The sequence below is a fragment of the Erpetoichthys calabaricus genome, chromosome 10 (genome assembly GCF_900747795.2).
Source record: "Erpetoichthys calabaricus chromosome 10, fErpCal1.3, whole genome shotgun sequence".
Taxonomy (NCBI): domain Eukaryota; kingdom Metazoa; phylum Chordata; class Cladistia; order Polypteriformes; family Polypteridae; genus Erpetoichthys; species Erpetoichthys calabaricus.
This window is the reverse complement of record NC_041403.2, coordinates 121,325,581-121,347,307: the sequence shown is the minus strand read 5'-3', so window position 1 is coordinate 121,347,307 and position 21,727 is coordinate 121,325,581. Positions and strand designations below refer to the sequence as shown.

The window sequence follows — 21,727 nt, the reverse complement described above, 5'->3', positions numbered from 1 at the left end:
AAAAAAAATGGTCACAATCAGGAATTGGACTTCACACCCTAAGGTTTTGTGTAATCATTCCTATTACTGAGCAGCCAGAGCCAAACTGTTCAATCAGAATGCACAGAGGGACCGTACACAAACACAGTAGTGTTTTATTGTATATTATAGATTATTTAGTTTCTCTATGGGTAATCTTGTTCTCGGATGTTCTTTTGAGTTTTGTGGGTAGACTTCCCCACCTACCTCACTTCACTGCTAAGGCAACACACCCATTCATTTGAATGCACTGTGGTGGAGAAGTGTTATGTATTGTGATTATTGTCCTTATTTTTGAATTACTTGGTTTGCTGGAAATTCTGTCTTTGTATTTTGATAACTGAATTTTTTTCTTGGTCACTGTGGATGGTCTTTAAACAAATAATTTTGCCTTGCTTTCATTTTTCTGTTTTCTTTCCCCGTTATTATCAATGAAACCTTTTTAAAAAATATTCTTTGGGTTGCCCTTCCTTACACAAGCCATGAGTTGATGGTAATCCCCTACCTTGTTGGTCATTTGAATATCTTTTGGGTCTTTTCCATTATTTTAGCACTGTTTGAGCCTAAGTCGCTGTGGAGTGCGTAGGCTGAAGCCAGCCATTACAGTAGTTAGTCAGGCTGCCTAGGAGTAACCCTTGTCTGGGCAGTCTAGGAGGGAATCTGTCCTGCATTTTGGCTTTGTTGAAGGTCTCACACATTTCTGCCATTCTTGTGTGCCATGAACAATAATATAAAGACATACTGTACTATCCTGTTTTTTGCATTAATGATACTGACAATAAAAGTTACGGAGGAAGAACTAAAACTGGCTGTCAACTACAAGGTGCCGAATACACACTAAACCAGGTCAATTTAGCAATACCAATTAAATAGGTATCATTGGGATGTGGGAGAAAACTATAGTGTGTAAAAAAAAGTTATGTGGGAAAAATGAGGAGATTCAAAATTTACACAGTAGTTGCCAAAGAACTGAACCTGGAACTCTGGATTGGTGTGGCTCTAGTGCTACATACAGACATATAAAAGAACAGACTGCACTTCTCCCTCCATTTATTCTGCATCTCACATATGCAATGTAGTGTTGTGGCACTCCAGTTCCATATCCCAGCAGCAGGGACTAGCAATGGCTTAGGTGCCAGACCTTCATAGGTTCCACTCACACAGACACATCTATGGGATTCAAAACTAGGCTGCTAGATTTTTGAAGCTAGAGTAGTAATGGATATGCCACCTTGAATACACAATAAAGTAAAATTAAATTGACAACAGACCACAGTATTTATTCATTCTGCATGTGATTATGTTATGCTTTTCAGAAGAATGACATTGGCTGTTCTGCTGGAAACTAAATTCCACAAACTACACTCAGTCAGGGATTCTCTCTTGAGGCATAAAGCTCAGGTGTCATTTTCTTTTCTCTGATTCCAAACTGAACTCTCCATTGAGTCACATCGCCATATAGCTTCATTCATTCTTCACTAGTCTTGCAGGGATCATATTGTAAATGGTCAGAAGCCAAGCGATAAAGCCATGTTGCTGTTTTGCAATGACTTGCCCCACACAGGCACTTGCTAACAGTGCAACCTAAGCTTCCAGACTACAGTGACCTCAATGTATCTTAAACATGATTAATAAATAATTGTTCAACAAAAAAAAACTGAATGTAAACACTCACAGTGTGTTAAGGCTAGAGTATCTGCCTTCATGAGAATACAGTATAGTGTCGTACAAGAAGCAGACAGACAAGGTAGATAAAGGGCTTGAAAGGAGATAAAGAGACAAGCAGATTACTGATACACTGAACACTTCAACAGTTAACACCCAGGAATTTATAATTCCAAGGAGAGACAGCAGTTTACATAAAAATGTGTTTCTCCCGCCAAAGCTCTGAATGTTTTAACAGTGGTACAAAGACAATAGTTTGTTGTTTTGGACTTACTTGTTAGGTGACATCTTAGCCAAGTCTTTTTTTTTCTTTTTTTTTGCAAACAATGTGCTGTCTTGAATTCTCTACTCCATTGTACTGTTCTGACTTAGCTCACTTGTGATAATGATGTTACTTTCGATACAATTGAGTACATTGTTCTGATGACAGACTGAAGATTCTCTGTGAACAGTGGAGATTCACAGTTTGTGCAACATGGCGACTGTATTTCACCAAAGTGCGTCACGTTTCTGTTATCTGTTTAATCTATTCATCCATTTTCATAGACACCTATCAAATTGTGCACTCTTTCAGGATAGAGTCTGATCTTTCAAAAATGGAAACCATGCAGGAAACAAAACAATGGTGATCCATTATAGGAACCACTATAGTGCAGGTACACAGGGGCAATTTAAAGGAATCAATCACCTTGAATGAATACAGTACTGTATGTTTGGACAGTGGATAGGAACTCGTATTCCTGAAGTAAATACACACTTCAACAAGAAAACAGCATGAATGAAGAATTAAGCCAGTAATAGATCTGGGACCCATTGTCTGTTGCCTAAAATGGCCTAATTAAATGCAGGATTTCATTCTGTTGTGGGTAGCATGGACGTACAGTGTAGAGCATTGCTGTCACAAAGCACCAGAGTCCTGATCTGAATCCTGTCTGGTCACTGTCTATGTGGAGTCTGCATGTTCTCCATGTGTCTGTCTGGGTGTTCCTCTTGGCACTTTGAGTTTCTCTCACATCGCAAAGGTATACACTGATTTTAAATTGGCACTGTATAGTTGTTTAGGCCCTCTAAAGGATTTGGTGCCATGTCCAGGTTTGGCTTGTACCTGATGCTGCCAGAATAGACTGAACCACATCTGAAACAAATGGCCTCCAGAAAGGATGACTGGTTTCCAGTCACTGGATGATTCCTGGTAGGAATGACAGCTATCTCTTCTTTTACTTTAGTTTCTATTCTCCATTACAGATGTCTGAAAGCAAGTGTGGTTTTATTTTTATTAGTGAAAAACAATTCGGTCCTTGCCATGCTGTTAGCTGTAATGCTGAAAATATGGCAGGACTGAGCAACAGGTGACTCATGTGATTATCAAAGCTATATCTCTTTTGAGAAGGGCATGACCATAGCGACATGAAATGTGAATAGGGTAGCCACTCTGGAGCTATGAAGGACTTGGCACCTTGCCTATGCATTGTATATACAGTATGTATATATATATATATATATATATATATATATATATATATATATATATATATATATATTGTAGGATATGGCCGAACCCAGCCAACACCCCCAGGCTGCCAGGTGAAGCCCTCCCTGTAGTTTGGAAGTGCCCCGAATGCCAGCAGGGAATTATGGACAATGGAGTGTTTATTCACAACCCTGCTGGATACCATGGGGGCCGCCAGAGGACGCTGCAGGGAGGAGTAAGGATTATTTTCTCTACACCCTGGAAGTACGTCCCAGTCACATGGACAGAAGAAATGACGTGCTTCCGGGATGAAAAAGAAGAGTTTTTACCTGACCCAGAAGTGATAGAAAGTCACATGGACTGAGGGACAGAAACACTTCTGGGTCATGGACTATAAAGGACTGTGGGAAATCCCAGACAGATGAGCTGAGCTGGGTGGAAGGGTGGCAACGTGTCTGAGAGAGTGGAGGATTGATTATTATTGATTGTATTGATTTATATGAGTATTGTGGAGAGCAGGGTGCTTTGTGCATGTTATTGTCTGAATAAATATTATATTTGGACTTTTATCTGGTGTCTGGCGTATTGTCCGGGGGTTCAAGGGAGCGATAGCGCCCCCTATCTGTCACAGTTGGCGTAGTCGGCAGGATTCTCTGGCCGTCGGTTTGGTAGAGGACCTGTATTTAAAAAATTTCTGTAGACAGAAAAGCCCAAGAGGACAAAGTCATGACACGCAGTAAACTCGCTACAACCCACAAACCCATTTACCAAGGACGTCATGGGGAAGAAGGCAAGGCAGAGCAACAGTGCCAGCGGAGAGACCGTGCTCATCAAGGCCGACGCTCGGGATGAGTTACGGAGCAGCTACACGGGTCGGGAAAAGCTTTCGGAGATAGACGACTGCCACGAGGTATGTGCCGGGGATATAATTGAAAATCTATTTAAAATAACTCATTTTGTACCGTGCACATACCTCGGGGAAGACCAACCGAAGGCTCTGCAAAAGGCAGGAGAAAGTCCTGAAAATGGTGGTGCGCTCCTGTTCGAGCCGACGAGCAAAACGGACTTCCGCATGACGGGTGCTGGCGTGGAGCACATGACCTACCCCGATGGATTGTGGGTAGGAGAAGGTCCACATCTTGCTTCTTATGACTTCGTCCACATGAAGACGGACTTGGGTTTTTCAAAGGGGAAGGGGGAGGCGAGCGAAGCATCGCTTTCCCTACAAAAATTTAAGGAGGTCTGGGAAATGACTGATCGGTCCATCGATAAATTGAGACAGACGGATCACAGTCAGCTAAAAGCGTCACCGTGGACCTCCAAAAAGAACTCCAAATCCCAGGCTCCATTGCGGAACCCGTCAGAACACGTGCCAGGGGCGGGGGTGCTCATTGGCTCCCAGCCGGAGGGTAAGGCTAGTGATCTACTGAGCATACCTCCGGCTGAATTAAATTAACTTTTTGGACATGCGCGAGCTGGAGAAGCTGCTTCAGCCTGTGCACAGTTTCTTACAGGTGGTGCAAACAATCCAGAAGATCTGGATCTATATAAATATACATGGACTTTGTGGCCACCCAGGAGCACTCCAGCCCCCCAAACACCTGACACAGACAAACTCTAGACACAAGTGCAGTAAAAAAGAAGATTTACTTGTGAAAGTGTTTGCCACAGCATCAATGCACAGTTACAGAAGCACATAATATACAGCACTCTGTGAGTCTGTCATTTCTTCTCTCTCTGCCTCTTTTCCACTCTTCCCAGCAAGCTTCGTCTTCATCCTCCCGACTCTGGCTCCTGGAGTTGTGTCAGGCAGTTCCTTTTATGTTAAATCTGGAATGTGGCTCAGAAGCACTTCCAGGTGAGATGAGAGCCCAACAAAGTAGGGCTCCGCAGTCCCTGCAGCACCCTCTGGCAGCTCCCATGGAACCCAATATAGCTGAGTCAAAGAACTCCAGTTCCCACACGATGCCCTGGGGAAACTGTGGCACTAGTGCTCTGGGGGAGACAATGCCCCATGCATGCTGTCTCACCCTGTTCTTTCACACTGAGGGTGTCACTGCCAGGCAAGGGTCCCAGCCATCCCTTACAACTTATAGATTTTAATCATTAATTGCATTACAGTAATCCCTCCTCCATCGCGGGGGTTGCGTTCCAGAGCCACCCGCGAAATAAGAAAATCCGTGAAGTAGAAACCATATGTTTATATGGTTATTTTTATATTGTCATGCTTGGGTCACAGATTTGCGCAGAAACACAGGAGGTTGTAGAGAGACAGGAACGTTATTCAAACACTGCAAACAAACATTTGTCTCTTTTTCAAAAGTTTAAACTGTGCTCCATGACAAGACAGAGATGACAGTTCCGTCTCACAATTAAAAGAATGCAAACATATCTTCCTCTTCAAAGGAGTGAAGCAAACAAATCAATAGGGCTGTTTGGCTTTTAGGTATGCGAAGCACCACGGCACAAAGCTGTTGAAGGCGGCAGCTCACACCCCCTCCGTCAGGAGCAGGGAGAGAGATAGAGAGAGAGACAGAGAAAAATCAATACGTGCCCTTTGAGCTTTTAAGTATGCGAAGCACCTTGCAGCATGTCGCTTCATGAAGTAGCTGCACACAGAAGGTAGCAACGTGAAGATAATCTTTCAGCATTTTTAGACGAGCGTCCGTATAGTCTAGGTGTGCGAACAGCCCCCCTGCTCACACCCCCTACGTCAGGATCAGAGAGAGTCAGCGCGAGAGAGAGAGAGAAAAGTAAGTTGGGTAGCTTCTCAGCCATCTGCCAATAGCGTCCCTTGTATGAAATCAACTGGGCAAACCAACTGAGGAAGCATGTACCAGAAATTAAAAGACCTATTGTCCTCAGAAATCCGCGAACCAGCAAAAAATCTGCGATATATATTTAAATATGCTTACATATAAAATCCGTGATGGAGTGAAGCCGCGAAAGGCGAAGTGCGATATAGCGAGGGATTACTGTATAGATTTTTTGCCATTAAAATATACATTTACTATATTTATGTAGGTGTGTTTTTTTTCTGCAGTGTATCAGCTAGACATTTGCAGTTCTTGTGGTATAATTATAAAATACAGTAATCCCTTCAACAGCTTTGTGCCGCGGTGCTTCGCATACTTAAAAGCCAAACAGCCCTATTGATTTGTTTGCTTGTCTCTATCTCTCTGACAGTCACTGCTCCTGACGCGCACTCGTTTGAAGAGGAAGATATGTTTGCATTCTTTTAATTGTGAGACGGAACTGTCATCTCTGTCTTGTCATGGAGCACAGTTTAAACTTTTGAAAAAGAGACAAATGTTTGTTTGCAGTGTTTGAATAACGTTCCTGTCTCTCTACAACCTCCTGTGTTTCTGCGCAAATCTGTGACCCAAGCATGACAATATAAAAATAACCATATAAACATATGGTTTCTACTTCGCGGATTTTCTTATTTCACGGGTGGCTCTGGAACGCAACCCCCGCGATGGAGGAGGGATTACTGTACGGATTACCGCTTTAATTATGTAGTTCTTCTTTCTAACCAAAACGTATACTGCATAACACACAACAACAAACAATAAGCACAGTACAAATCTTTCACTGAACAGAGTAGGAGCAAGAACACACCCCTGAGGAACCCCAGAATCAACTGGGAAAAACGCAGAGGTCCTGCCTCCACTCTGCACAGCACTCATAGTACCAGTGTACAGGCCAGCCATGATATCCAGCAACCTCGAGGGGATCCCGCGAATCCTTAGGATGTCCCTCAGGGCAGCTTGAACAACTGAGTCGAACGCTTTGCGAAAATCAACAAAGGCTGCAAAAGAAACTCTGCCGATTTTCGTGTTTGCGCTCCATGAGAACCCTAAGTGCCAGGATGCAGTTGATGGTAGACTTCTTCGGCGTAAAACCAGACTGTTCCGGTCGCTGGTAGGTGAGCAAGTGATCACGGATCCTATTGATCCTATCCTATTCCTATTCGGGAATATATGTAGTATAATCATCAGACAAGAAACAGAGTATCATACCATCTATCCTAAAAACAGTATTATGGGTATTACAAAATGGACATAGTACAATCAACATATCAAAAGTAAGGCCTCACCTTCTGATGGCCTTATGGGGGTTATTATTCACATTGAAGAATAAACACTGCAATCAAAAGAAGAAGGTCTCCTACTGCTAGCCTAAAAAAGGTATCACGGGTATTACAGAATGGACACAGTACAATCAATAGATCACAAACAGAGGCTCTTCTACCGTTAGCCAGAAAAATGCAGTAGAGGTATTAGAGAATTGACATTTTACAGTAAACCAATCCAGATGAAAGACAGTTCTTTTGCTCTTGTTGATTGGCCAGTATGATTATTAGGAAATGAACATAGTATAGTCAATAATTCTATAACATCATTCAAACCCTCTGTGGGTTTGAAGGAAGCAGCTTAGGTATTAGGGAATGCATAAAGTACATGTGTTTCATACCAGGTTCCAACTGTGTGTGTCATGGTGCTTGGCAGAGCAGTGTGAATTTGTTTAACAAATGAAAGCTGGCTGAAAGAACAAGACAAATATAACGTCACAATTAAAGGAGTGGAAAAATCAGCAAACTTGGAGAAAAGAAGAACACAGGATTTGGACATGACAGACACTTTTAGATTGGGCATATTCTTTCTTTATGCACATTACTTTCTCAAGCTCCAGCTCCAGCTCCAAAAGCTATAAAGTTATGCTTTATAAAGTCATGGCTGCACCAGTGATCCTATCAGTCTCATCTTGGCTTCAATTGTCCTGCCAAGCTCTCCAGAAGGGAACACAGCAGCAAACAATGGCTTCAAAGCACAACTGAGTGGTGGGTCCAATCTGGGGGCACACTTGTGCATGTGCGTGCCTGACAATTGGGCATGTATTTAGTGCGTCACCCAAATCCTCATTCAACCCCGTCAACAAAGAATTCTAAAAACACTTTGCCGAATAAAAGCTAAAATCTCCTCAGACACATAATTGAACATGTCAAACCCTGAAAGGTCTTTTTTTAATCTGCTTAAAAAAGAGATAAAAAAGCTAAATGTGTTGATTAGTTGAACCATGTAAAGAATGTCACTGCTTTGAATTCTTTAAAAAAAAGAGAAGAGAATCAAAAAAAGTGCAAGAGCAAACTGCGGCCAGTTATTTTGTTTGGCACAGTCAAAGGTATTGCCTAAGCTCACTGCCTTGCATTTGACTGAGGCTAAAAACTATTTCCTCTCACTCTCTCTCTCAATCCAGTCCTTAAATCCCGTACCAATCAAGTCCCTGTAATCAAAGCCACAGCTTCACAGACTGACCTCCTTTGTGATTGGAGTTGAAGGGTGAGGTCAAAAGTGTCTTTCCTGTTGGCCTTATCCCACATTTGCTAGGTGCTCAATTTAGAACAGCTTTCTTTAAATGAAGGAGCTCTCCAATCTTGCTAAACATTTGGAAAGTAAGTAAGCCTGTTTATTTTCAAGGTTTGTCATTTCTCTGCGGCTGCTGATTGCCCTTTCTAAACCTGAGTGGTGTTTCCTGGCTTAACCACTCAGGAGGTGCTGACACCAGCAAGTCCTCTGACCTGAAATTAAAAGAGTGGTAAAACACAGGAGCTGAGTAACAAGATGTGGAAACCTTGGGGTTATGTAGCGCCTTTCACATTGAGCTGCATCTCAACATGCTTTACATCTACTCATTCAGAGCATAAGCAGGCGCACACTGCTGTATAGAGTGAGATACTGAACCTCCCTCCTTCTTTAGAGGGATTAGATTGTATGTCATCCAGGATCTCTACATGAGTAATCTGGACATGGGGTAGTCTACAGAAATCTTGATGAGGTCAGCATATTCAACAGGTTAAACATTTGGCAAAGCAGCCACTAAAATAACATCCTTTCTTCATCCAGTGACTTGGCTGAGCAGCCCATGGACAAAATTCCATACTGTACCCCTGAATTTGAACATAAGTGAAACTGTTAGGAGACAATCCCATTGTTGGGCATCTTACTGTGTGCCACAAGGTGTTCAGTTTAACATCAAGAGAATCTATCACACACACAACTATTCATTTTCCATGCTGTTTAACACTTAGGTGGATGGTGGTTCTGAAGCTAGGGATCTGCAACGATTGCCGGTTCAAATCCTGTAAATGTCAGAAGTGATTCCACTTTGTTAGGCCCTTGAGAAAGGCACTTAACCTGCCACTTCTGTCCTGAGTATGACGTTAACATGCATCCAGCCCTGCAGAGAAAACTTGGGGGAGGATGGCAGTCCAGCCATTGTAAAAAACCTCCCACTATTCTACTACATTCAAACTAGTGTGGTGCTGAGGTGTTGCACAGCTGCGCTCAGGTCCTAATTTGGGATGCTGAGGTAGTTTGTCATGTGGTGGGTGTGGAGCCTTTCATAGACAGCACCATGAGGAGCAGTTCTACAAAGGTGAAACCACAGGTTTATGTGACAGTAAAGGACAGATTAAAACATGCTGCACTGAACGGTGCTGTGATGCCACCAATCTACACTAAAGAAAAGTGACTTTTACCATGCTTGAGACATCAAATGTTTTTTATGAGCAAAGATCTAATGGCCGAGGAAGTGTTTCAAGTACCAACTATATTAAGGATCTATTAGGATAAAAGTTTAGTATTAAGACTCAGTTTACTCTCCTGATGACATTTAGCCTGATAATTAATTTTTTATAAAAAGCCTTGTGACAGTAATAAAGCTGCTGGTTTCGAAACTATAATAAAATAAAAGATGATTTGTAGATTTCTAAATTGTCCCTAGTGTGTGCTTGGTGTGTGGGTGTGGGTGTGTGTGTGTGTGTGCCCTGCAGTGGGCTGGCACCCTGCCCGGGGTTTGTTTCCTGCCTTGAGCCCTGTGTTGGCTGGGATTGGCTCCAGCAGACCCCCGTGACATGTAGTTAGGATATAGCGGGTTGGATAATGGATGGATGATTTGTAGATATTGCTCTTCACTACCTGTGTAGCATTTATATGTTCTCCTCTTTGTTCATATGCATTTATATACAGGAATTCTGGCTGCCCCCCTACACCCCAAAGAAAGGCATGTTAGTGTGAATGCCGATTCTAAACTGGTCCCAGTTTGAGAGTCCTGCATCGGAATAGCATCCTGTCCACAGTGGGTTCCTGTCTTGTACCCAAAGTTGCAGGGATAGACTTTGGCTGCTAATGAATCTGAATAGACAAAGTGGGTACATAGAATGGCTAGATAGTTAATGGCCTAACTAGCTGTCAATAGAACATTTGCATAATTAGTGCATTTTTGTATCTATTGTGTTGTGCTTTGCAGCCTGATGTGTGCAGAATGTTAGAAAATGTGGCCTAACCAGCTAAATGATAGTCACGTTTATAATAATTCATATCACCAAGCCATTATTATAACGAGCATTGACATGACAAATACATCAAACCTAGAAAGTGATGAAAATGATGCACACACTCTACTGTAGTTTCCTTTTAAAGGGGTCAATGCTGCGTATTTGCTCTGAAGAACTTTTTGCTTTTTGGTTAGTTGTCACTTCTCAGGAAACTGGCTGACAGGTCAGAAATATCTTAGTCAAGCTTTACTGCATTATGCTTGCTGTGCTGGAAGCCATTAGCTGACTGACAAAACGCTGCGATCAGTTTTCATATGGTGTGGGGTACACATACATGAAACCTTAGCATGTACAGTATTTGTCTACATAAAAGGCAATTTGCAGCAGTGTCCGGTTTTCCTGACATAATCAGAGAAATTTACTGCACTCATACTGATGTAAGGGCAACTAGTAAGAATTAGGCTGCTTTGTTAACTGTAAGCACTGACATTCCATGAACAAACAAGCCATTTGCAATGCCAAGATGAGTTTTGAGGCACGTTCACTTATGCACATTTACAAGATGGCTGTGATTTATAAAGATAAATTTCATAGAAATGTGCATACGCCAGGTTTTATAAATCAGTCTTATTTATTTTTGACATATGTATTTTCCTGTTTTTTAGCATACATATATTTTCATGCTTGAATCCAAACAGAGTTTAATAAATGAAACCTCTGGTGTGGAATTTTCCACTTGTGGTGTCCTATTTTTTTTTTTCTTTTAAAGAATGCTGCGCAGCACTTTTAAACTGGTGCACAGATGTCATTGTTTTGTTCCCCAACATAGAATCTGTCCCACATTGCAGTGCTTCTTGTGAGAACACCCTTCACCTATGGTGGTCATTGACTGTGTGTCCTTGCTTCTGGGTGCTTCAAGAGGAACAACTGTAGCACTGTAAAGTCATTGTTCATGTACTGTGGCCTTCATGGCGTTCAATGCTTCTCCCTAAACCATCACCCTCCGCTCAAAATGAATAAATACATTTGGAATCTGCACATGTGTAGTTCACATCTGCTAAGAAGTAGTAAAACTATTAGAGGCAACATACATGATATACTGTAAATTCAACACTCAAAACATTTTGGATTTTGGAACAATTAGAATTTTGGAATTTCAGATTATCAATACTCAGCATGTAATATTTATGTCAATAGATCAGTAATAATATATAGAGTGTGTAGAATGCACCACATTCATAACATACAACTTAATTGCTGAGAAACAAATGGGGGTTGAGTGCATACACATCTTCCGCCTCCCTAAGCAGCGCTCCTGCTAGAACTCCACAAAATTTCTGCCCCCTCTAATTCCCACCATCTGAAGACTTTTGTAACTCCAGCTAAAGCACAGATATCATTAGAAATGGGTCATTTGCTCTATTATTATTTTCCTAGACAAAAATTGAATAACACCTTTTTTGCTCATCATAAAATGAGTATTCAGAAAAAAGGAAACAGATTTGTGACACAATCAAACATTAAAGCATCAAACAAAAAATTACTTTGCAACACATTTAAATATTTAAAATAATCATTGCAGTTGTGTTGTTATGCAATTGTTTATAATTCCTGCATGTAAAAAATTACGGCAATACCATGTTGTATTCTGATAGTAGAAAAAATGTTAACAGATTTTTAATATGATCAACCATTAAAGTGGCATACAAAAAATCTTGTTCTTTTTCAACACAGTTAAATATTTTAAAAAACTCATAGCCTGAAGGGGTCTATTAATTTTTTACATTTAGGATTTTCCACTTAAAGATTTACCAATGTTGTTTCTTGTCCTAGTGTGTATATAAACACAGGGAACTCCAGTTTCTGTATTACATCTTGCCTGAAGAAAGAGCCTGAGTTGCCTCGAAAGCTTGCTTATCGTAATCTTTTTAGTTGGCCAATAAAAGGTGTCATTTTGCTTGACTTTTTACTACATTCATAATGGCTAACATGGTAAAACACCCTAATACTAAAAAATCTCAGTAATTATTGGAGTTGTGTTGTTAGCAATTGTTTATAATTAATTTGATGTACAAAATCACATCAGTATCATGTTGTACTCAGGAGATATTCAGATTAAAAGGCACAGAGGTCCAAACAAAATAGCAACTTTTAGTAAAATTGTCCCAGTTTTTATTTTTTTCTAGATTTTTATAAGTAGAAAATTTAAACTTTTATTAGCCTATACTGGAGATAACAGCAAAGTTTTGTAGAGATGAGTGTTGCGGTTTTTGTGTGATATTTGAGCAGACGGACACACAAACAGACAAAAATTCTAGAATAACACAGATTTTAAAGAAATAAAGTGACATTCTTTCTGAGCAATGTTAATAAGCCATATGATTAACCTGTTGCTGCCATCTAGTGGATATGTAGTGCTAGTAATTTAGTATTATTATAGCTGATACTGGCAGCTTTTGGTGAGGTTGCATCATTTTTTATTTTTTTCTGGATATTCACATTTACAAAATCAAAAAAAATATTAGCCTATATTCCAAGCTAGGAAATGTTGTGTAGAAATGGGTACAACGATTTTTGCGTGATGCTCTAACAGATGGATAGAAATTCGATTTATATATAAACTTAGGCCACTTTGCAGAGATCTATTTTCATTTTTATATTAAAAAGACATTTACTGTTAGTTAATGTCAAAAATGAACATCAAAAAGTCAAATTAAATCTGCTGTGGTTTAATGTTGTATAACAATAAAATTTAAGGACTTCTAAGGGATGAATATTTTTAATATATTTTTTATAATTAAATATAGTATATCTTTCTGTTGCCATGGTAAAATTTAAACTATTACAACAGTTATTCAGTGGATCCCATATTTAAACATCTGTTTTACATCAGAAATGTTTTATGGAAGTGGTGAGCATCATCTGTCCTGGGGGGCTGCAAGTTTCTGTTCCCACCCAGCTGCTTTATTAGAAACAAGTCATTTAATTTCATTTAATTTCATGGCTTGAAAGTGTTTTATCTTTGACATGTCGGGTCATTGTTACTGTATATCGTAGATTTCTTCTTTTCTAAGCATGTCATCCAAATGATTTAAAGAACTTAAACAGATGAGCAATTCTCAGTTCTTGACTTTTTTCTTTTTAGCTTCTTTTCAAATATTTTACTAGACCAGATAGTTCATGACGAATACATACAGATGTAAATGGAGACAAATTAGATGGAGACCTGCTGGTTTCTTTGTCATTTGATTCTTATTGCTAATAAGGAGAAATTAATAACCGTGAATGCAGTTTTTTAAGACTACAATAAGCAATTAAGGATGAGAAGTATTAACAGTGCTTTATCAGCAATAAATGACTTCTCATTTAGAAATTTGGTTGGAACAAAAACCTGTAGCCACAGTGGCCCTCCAGGCCTGACATTGCTCACCCCTGTTTTAAGGGAAATTACATTTATTGGTCATTGCAAAAGATGATTTTGTTGCTAATTTACAGTTTCTGGTAGAGCATTCATAGAATATTCATACTTTCACAGGTGTTAAATATGACAAATCGGGATGCCCAAAAAATGGAAGGATGGGGGAAGGCAGCTTCTTTAGGGCACTGCCTCCCGACAGAACGCTAGATGGCAGCTTCCCTGGATTGCAGCAGTGCACCCAAAGGACTTGGAGTTCTTTATCTCAGCCCTGTTGAGTACCATGGGTGCCTCCAGGGGGTGCTGTGAAAACGGAAGAACCGTATGGAATGGGCTTTCCGCCTAACCCGGAAGTGCTTGCAGACCACATGGGAATAACAGCAGAAGCATTTCTAGTTTGGCCAGTATAAAAGGACTTGCTCATCTCACAGGGAGAAGCCAGAGTCAGGTGGAAGTTGGACAAAGTTTGCTGGGAGAAGTGAGGGAGAAAGACACCAAGAGACAGACAGAGAAGAATAACTGTGTACTGTGCCAATTACATATACTTTTGGCTGTGGTGGTGGGAAACTTCGCACAAGGGAAGAGTTTTCCGAAATAAATTAGCTCTTTGTGCTTTTTGTTTTTTTCTATTTTGCATTAACAGCGGAATACAATTAATTTGTGCAAACTTTAAAAAATGAGGAGAGCTAACCTGAGTTGCCATGAAAATTCAACGGAGCAGAAAAGTCATCCACTGAACTCTGTTTCCAACCAACAGCACCCTGGGTATTCTTTATCAAGTTGTGAGCCACTGCAACATCTAACATTTCCTTCCACCTGTGTGTGCAGAAAAAGAGAGGAGTTATTGAAGAAAAGAGGAGGAGAAAAAGGAAATATCAGTACAATCATCAGAAAATCAGAAGTAAAAGCATAGGATCCAAACTGGTGAATTGTGGGATGAAATTGGTCAACCTCAGTCAGAGAGGGTCCACTTTTTATCTGTTGCTTTCAATCCATTATACTTTAATTATCAATCAATCAGTTCATTTTTTCTCAACCATTGGGTTGCGAGTAGCTATTATTTATATTTATTTATACTGCTCATCCTCCCTTCCCCCCGTGGGTCACAAAGAGATTTACAGTATATGGAAGAATGTGAGTCCCAACTCCAAAAAGGTTGAGAAACACTGAATTAGTTGATTCACTTGCTTAATAAATAAATTTGTTTCATTTATACTGTTATTTTTGCAGCATTTTCCAAAGCACAACTGAATATAATAATTCAAAACCATACAATTATACAAATGTGAAATAATCTACAGCAACAACTCTGACATTCACAGGATTTATTGTTCACTTATCTGATTTTAAGATTGCCACGGAGGAATGCAACATTTTGATAGAAGCACATGAATTGTTCCTTTATAAATGTATAAAACATTGAGGCTCAAGTCATTTATTTGGCATGCCCACTCTAAACCATAATCATCCCTCACTGACCAATGACAGCCAACACTCATGGGAAGCCAAGAGGCACTGCTGTATTAGACATTAGACTCTGTGTGTACTGAGTATGTGAATCATGAATGGGGATGGCATTGCTCCTTGCACTCAGTCTGCCTGTCCTGTGCAGAGCCAAGCTAAAGTATTGACCCCCAGGGGACACTTACTTATTTTCCTTTAATCTCATTCTTTGTACCACCATGTACAAGCCAAAAGAAACAGTAAGAGCATTGCTTAGTCGGGTAGACAGCTGTAAGAAAAGGAGCGCAAACATTTTTTTTTCTGAGTTCTCATTTAATAAAAACTACAGCCTGACATTGGGCATCATCTTCATGTGTACCCATTAAAAGTTATACTAAAATACATGTACTCAAAGCAATGATGAAACATTAGATGCTAAGCCACTGCTGGCTGGCAAAACGAGAAAAGAAAATTGAAGAAACTGTTGGAGACACTTAACTGCTATACCCCCACCCTATCTCTCAGGGGCCCTGGTCTGGGGCACAAGCTGCTCTCTCTTTTTCTTTTCCCCGGGGCTGTGACAGTTTGGCCTGTTAGAAGGCAGTTGCTTGATCAATGCCATGAACTCCAGAGAATTAGGGGAGCTGGCAAAAGGAGGGCAAGTAGAAAGGGCGGGGGGAGGTTTAGTAACCACTAGAGTCAAGGAGACAAAGACAGAAGGGAGAAAATGACTAGAGGACATGAGGCAAGACAAAACCTTGAACTCCTCTGAGTGCTATAATCCTGTAAAACAAATGTATTTGTAGGGGTTCAACAAGGCTAGGCAGATACAGAAGTAAGTAGACATGTTGGCATGTGGGTGACAGGAGGAGTAAAAGTGATAAAAAAGGTAATAACCATAATAACAATCATAATAATAATAGCTGTATGTCCTGTAATGATTTGTCCAAGGTGACCTGTAAAGTCCTGATAAGCTTCAGCTCATGGGTTACTGCACCGCATTAAATTACTTTGGCTGTATGAATGATATAATAATATTAATAAACATCATCATCATCTAAATTAGTCTGTTTTGAATCAGTTTGAATGTGTAAGTGAGTGGGTTTCACAATAGACTGGTTTCTTGCCCAGGGTTTGTGCTCAATACTGTGATTATGAATTGGCTGCATTTTAATAAAACGATAGATTCTGGCTCCTCCATGACACTAAGTTTTTGAAACTAGACAAATAAATCCGAATTATAATTATCCACATTATTTTATATTAGAACAGCATGTCGGCACAGTGCTCAGTGCTGCTGCTTCCCCATTTAAAAAGATGTGGCTCAAATACTGCCCAGACTGCCATTACTGTAGCAGTGGCGTAGCTAGGGGCGGGCAGAGGGGGCGGTCCGCCCTGGGCGGCACATTTTTGGGGGAGGCATTATTGGCCAAAAGGCTCAGAACACTTCACGTGTAACCAGCAGGGTTCGGAAAAATATCACTCATCAATGAATTCTCTGATTTGCATCCACAAATGCTTCAAAAATCATTTTCAGACAGTCCTTCTGTGATGGCATCAGACACGGCAGTTGAAATTTATGAGGCAAAAAAAAAAAAACCAGAAACACTAGATAGATAGATAGATAGATAGATAGATAGATAGATAGATAGATAGATAGATAGATAGATAGATAGATAGATAGATAGATAGATAGATAGATAGATAGATAGATAGATAGATAGATAGATACTTTATTAATCCCAAGGGGAAATTCACAAATTCATTACACCAATAATAATTTCTAGGAAGATAAACATCTAATTCACAATGTATAATTTCGTTTTGTTAACAATCCGAATGCGTTCTTCCTCATCCCTCCTATCACTTGTACACCACACCGGTTCTGGTTTTCGCAGCGTAATTATATTAAACTAATAATCAGAACACAGCTTATCAGTGCGTCTGTACTATATTCTTGTCTAGTTGATGCTTATAAATAATTATATGTGAAAAAAATATTGCTGTTTCTCTATATATAAATAAATCTATGCAAAATGTATCTTAATTTTTTTCTATACATCATTTTAATTTTCTGTTTAAATAGGTTAACATATTGGAGGGCGGCAAATTGAAGCCCTGCCCCGCCCCACCCCGAGTGGTGCGAACTCGAGCTACGCCACGGTACTGTAGTTTTCCTATTCTCTCTATGACTGTGTGAACTTTATCGTCTTTTTGTAAATTCATAATGATGTACAATGTTTGGTAAATTGGTGTCTCCAAGTTGTCCTAACATGAGTGACAATGATCATGGCTTCTCTCCCTTTGCTGCTTCCTGCCTTGTGCTTAATGGCAACTTAAAATGTAATAAATGGGTTTGAACCATTAGATAGTTAGATAAAATTTTATTTTAGTGTATTTTATATTTTGTTAAAATTACTCACCATTACTAAAATCAATTAAAAGAGATGTCTAAAGAATACAAATGAGAATAAACAGTGCAGTACAGCATGGAACTCTGAGATAAGCTAAAACCCCCCTCTGCTGAGACTACATTTAGAAGGGAAGAGGAGTTTTGTACAATTGTAGATCTATAAAGTAATATGTGATTGGAATGGAGTTTAACTAAAACAAGCTAATAAAATAGAAATGAAGGAAGTAAATTGCTTTAAAAGACATTGCATGGAAATAGAGCTGACTATTGTAAGAGTACAATGACAGTCAGACAGAGTGGGAAGTTACCTACAGAGAGATAAGGATCTGGATCGATCTAGTTGATACAGTGTCTAGACTGGATTAAACAGAGGAGAGTGACACAGACACACTTGACTACAGATGTTTCACGAAGCCCTCAGACTAAAGAGAATGGGATAAGCCGGAGATCTTGTAATCTGTCCCTGAAGGTTCAATGACTTCTATTCTTTAAATCAAATTAGCAGTTATGTTGCATTTCAATTAAATCCTTTCTTTATTAATATTTCTCTACTACCAAGTTCAGTTTGCTTTTTTAAGGAGGTGTGTTAAATTCAACTCCTCTTGGACTTCAGCATCAGCTGTTACTCTTTAATGGGGGGCTTTTTCACACTTTCAGTGAACTGCCTGCTTAATGAGACCTCTCATTTCCTTTTCTTATATGACAGAAACACTTGCCAGCTTTCAATTCATATTTAAATTCATGTGGCAATGGTATTAAGTATTTTCGAACTCCTTGATTTGAGATGGCTTCTGCAATTAATCTGAAATACTTTAAAGAAGTTAAAAAGTTTATGAAGTTAATTGTGACAACATACAGTTAAAACATGAATCTGTATTAAACAAATTATAAAAAGTGACAGAACTAACTTCACAAGATAAAATTGAAATTTGCATACTAAAATAAAACAAGTAAGTATATCTTGGTTAATAATATAGTATAGGTTAGTTTTAAAACCGTATACTGAGTGTAGAGAAGAAGCATAAATCAGATTTTAATTCCAAAGCAGAATTAGCTCCTGCAGCTCTCCAAGTTAATCCAAAAATAAGCTGCACTAAGCAAAAAATGGACTAGACTGCTGCTCAGAAAAATCCAAAAGAGACCATAGACGGAAGGGTTACTGGCGCAAACGTTGACTGGTCAGATTAGTGCCTACTCACTGTGAGCGGTAAAAAAAACAGGGACATTCTTTAAACTCATGGAAAACACAAGAACACGAGGAACAAACATTTCCTAAAATGTAGAAGTCACCTGGGACTGTTCACTCTCTTAAGCAAATCTTAGAAATTCCAAAAAATTTAAGAACTGGAGCAGAACTCACTGACCTGTATGTATACGATCAACTAGAATGTTATAGGTTTCACACAACCTGCCACAATGTGTCTTATATGTTTTTCTGTTACATCTGTTATGTTGTATTGCTGTGATCTTGTTATGTTAATCAATAAAATTCTTTTATCTTTTAGAGTTTATTTACCTTGATAATTATGATTTTAAATGTAAAGGTTGACTGATTTAGTAATTTACTGGGCCTATCTTCAGTGAGAAGTGCAATACAAGAACAAACTGAACTCAAAAATGGGAAAATTAAAAGCAGTCATGGATTGATTATTATTATTATTATTATTATTATTATTATTATTATTATTATTATTATTATTATTATTATTTACCAGGCCATCTGGCTTGAAAATGATAAGAAGTAAACAGAACTGCAAGCGGGACAATGTGTAATCTTGAGCAACATCTTACGCAATAACAGCTTTCTCTGTTTTAATGAGGCCTCCAATGTAGCTTCATCTCTGTCCTCTAATCTTGCTGTTTCTACAAAACAGGTTTTAACTGGCCAGAGCACATAGTTAGTCTTGATATATACTGTAAGGAATACAGCTGAACTCATTTCTATAAGAAGTCTGACCACAGATTGGATCAGAGCTGAGAAGTGGTAACACAGGACACAGATTATCAATAGATATCATGGAAAAGGTACCATACTAGAAAGTGAACGCTAATCTATGCAGGCAGCACAAGTTTTCTAAGCAGTGGTTACAACTATGCCAGTTATTAATGCTGTCAGATCTACATAAGGTGGCAATCTGTCTAGAGCTAACTGCTACCTGGGAAGACTCAATGAAGGAAAGAGCCAGATACACAGAACTGGGGAACAACTGCTATAGTAATGGGTCAAGCGCATAAAGGTGCAATGCAAAGGGCTTATGTGTAAGTCATTGTGCAAGTCCTACAGTTTCCTGGGCATGTCAGATTGGATCAAGAGGAAGACCATCACAATCTCACCTCAGATGCTACTGAAAAGGCCTCAGAATGATTGTGATTTAAGAGGAATGATGCTTAGTGAATGTACTACAATAACACCAGCTGTGTGAAGTCATGTGACTTTGAATGACCTAAGAATTCATTGGCTTTGAGTTAGCTAAAGATGATATGTAAAAATGCATGATTAAGGTGATTTATAAATATATACTTTCCTGAGACTGAAACCCCCAACTACTGCTTATCTCTACATACTCTGTTAAGACACCATTCTATATCCTTTCTGCTTGCCTAGTAGAACACTGTTACTGTTGGCAGGGAAATGCTCAGAAAGTATTTTTCAATCTTTATGTTCTTGCCTTTTAAAATCAGAAAAGATGTTTCAGATGTTAACCATTAAGAACATTTTCTGCACAGTTAGTGGAATTCTTTAGTACTCCGGTTAGTTCTTTGCACAGAAATGTTTTAATGACTATTATTTTCATTATTGATAGTAAAAGTAGTTATACAGCAAATGTATTCATATTCATTTTCCACATGCATGAGGAATGACACTTAATCCACAATGAAATGATTGTTGATGTCACCAGGAATAAAGCCAGCTGAGTTTACTGACACCTAACATAAAAAATAAACATGACTGTGACAACTGAAAAAGGTCAGGTAATATAATAATATTATGCAAAGAAAATGAAAAAAGTAAATAAATAAATACTTGCATAGAAATAACGGTGCTCAGCATCTGTTTACAAAGTTCCAGTAGCATAAGAAAATAATCATACATAGGCACAGATTTTATTTCAATTTCCATATGCAACTTCAAGGTTAAAAAAACTAACAAAAAAAAAACAAAACACAGACTTAGTAGTATAGTTTTGCATGTTTACGTTTAAGGCCAGTCAGGTTCTGACTCAGTAATGTCATCAACAGATGACAAGTGTAAAGTCCTTTCAAAAAAAGGATGGTGCTAGAGGAAATGAAAGTGGAGTAAAGGTGGTTGAGTTTTGTTAAAGGTTGTAAAACTTTTAAAGGTAAACTTGATTTTCATTTGAATAATGCTAGATTATAAATTTGTGAATTTCCCCTTGGGATTAATAAAGTATCTATCTATCTATCTATCTATCTATCTATCTATCTATCTATCTATCTATCTATCTATCTATCTATCTATCTATCTATCTATCTATCTATCTATCTATCTATCTATCTATCTATCTATCTATCTATCTATCTATCTATCTATCTAGATTATTCAACACAATATTCAATCTGCTACAGAAAAAGCATCCATCCATGCATTAATTCTTCTACCTAAATCACTACCAGTTGCAGGTTGGTACAGGAATTCCATCACAAAACACTAAAACTGTTTTGATTCCAATATTATACTTCCAATGTTATACAGTACTTACTCAAATTGGGTTGAATGTTATATGCATCATGAATAAGAAAACTGGCAAGCAAATGTATGCCGTAAAACAAAAGTTTAATTTTTTTATGATGCTATTTTTTATTTTTCATTAAGTTATGAATTCACTAATATTTATTTGGCTTCTCCAGATTTCCATTAGGCTCTGACTTCTCCGCTTCTTATTCTGAATATGCAGATAAGAAAATAGAAAGGTGAACAGGTACACCAGTAAAATTGTGAGA

The 21,727-nt window shown here is 38.8% G+C and overlaps 1 protein-coding gene across 2 annotated transcripts in view; it reads right to left on the bottom strand.

Moving 5' to 3' along the window:
* The window catches only part of eya2 (EYA transcriptional coactivator and phosphatase 2), a 184,593-nt gene that overhangs the window by 109,328 nt on the left and 53,538 nt on the right, over positions 1-21,727 (bottom strand). Inside the window, exon 2 of one of the 2 annotated variants that reach the window (XM_028811847.2) lies at positions 14,600-14,724. The exons of the other annotated variant lie outside the window; for it this stretch is intronic. Within the exon in view, the coding sequence (XP_028667680.1) occupies positions 14,600-14,714 (115 nt within the window). The 5' untranslated portion in view covers positions 14,715-14,724. The remainder of the gene's footprint in view (positions 1-14,599; positions 14,725-21,727) is intronic. 2 annotated transcript variants of the gene reach the window in all.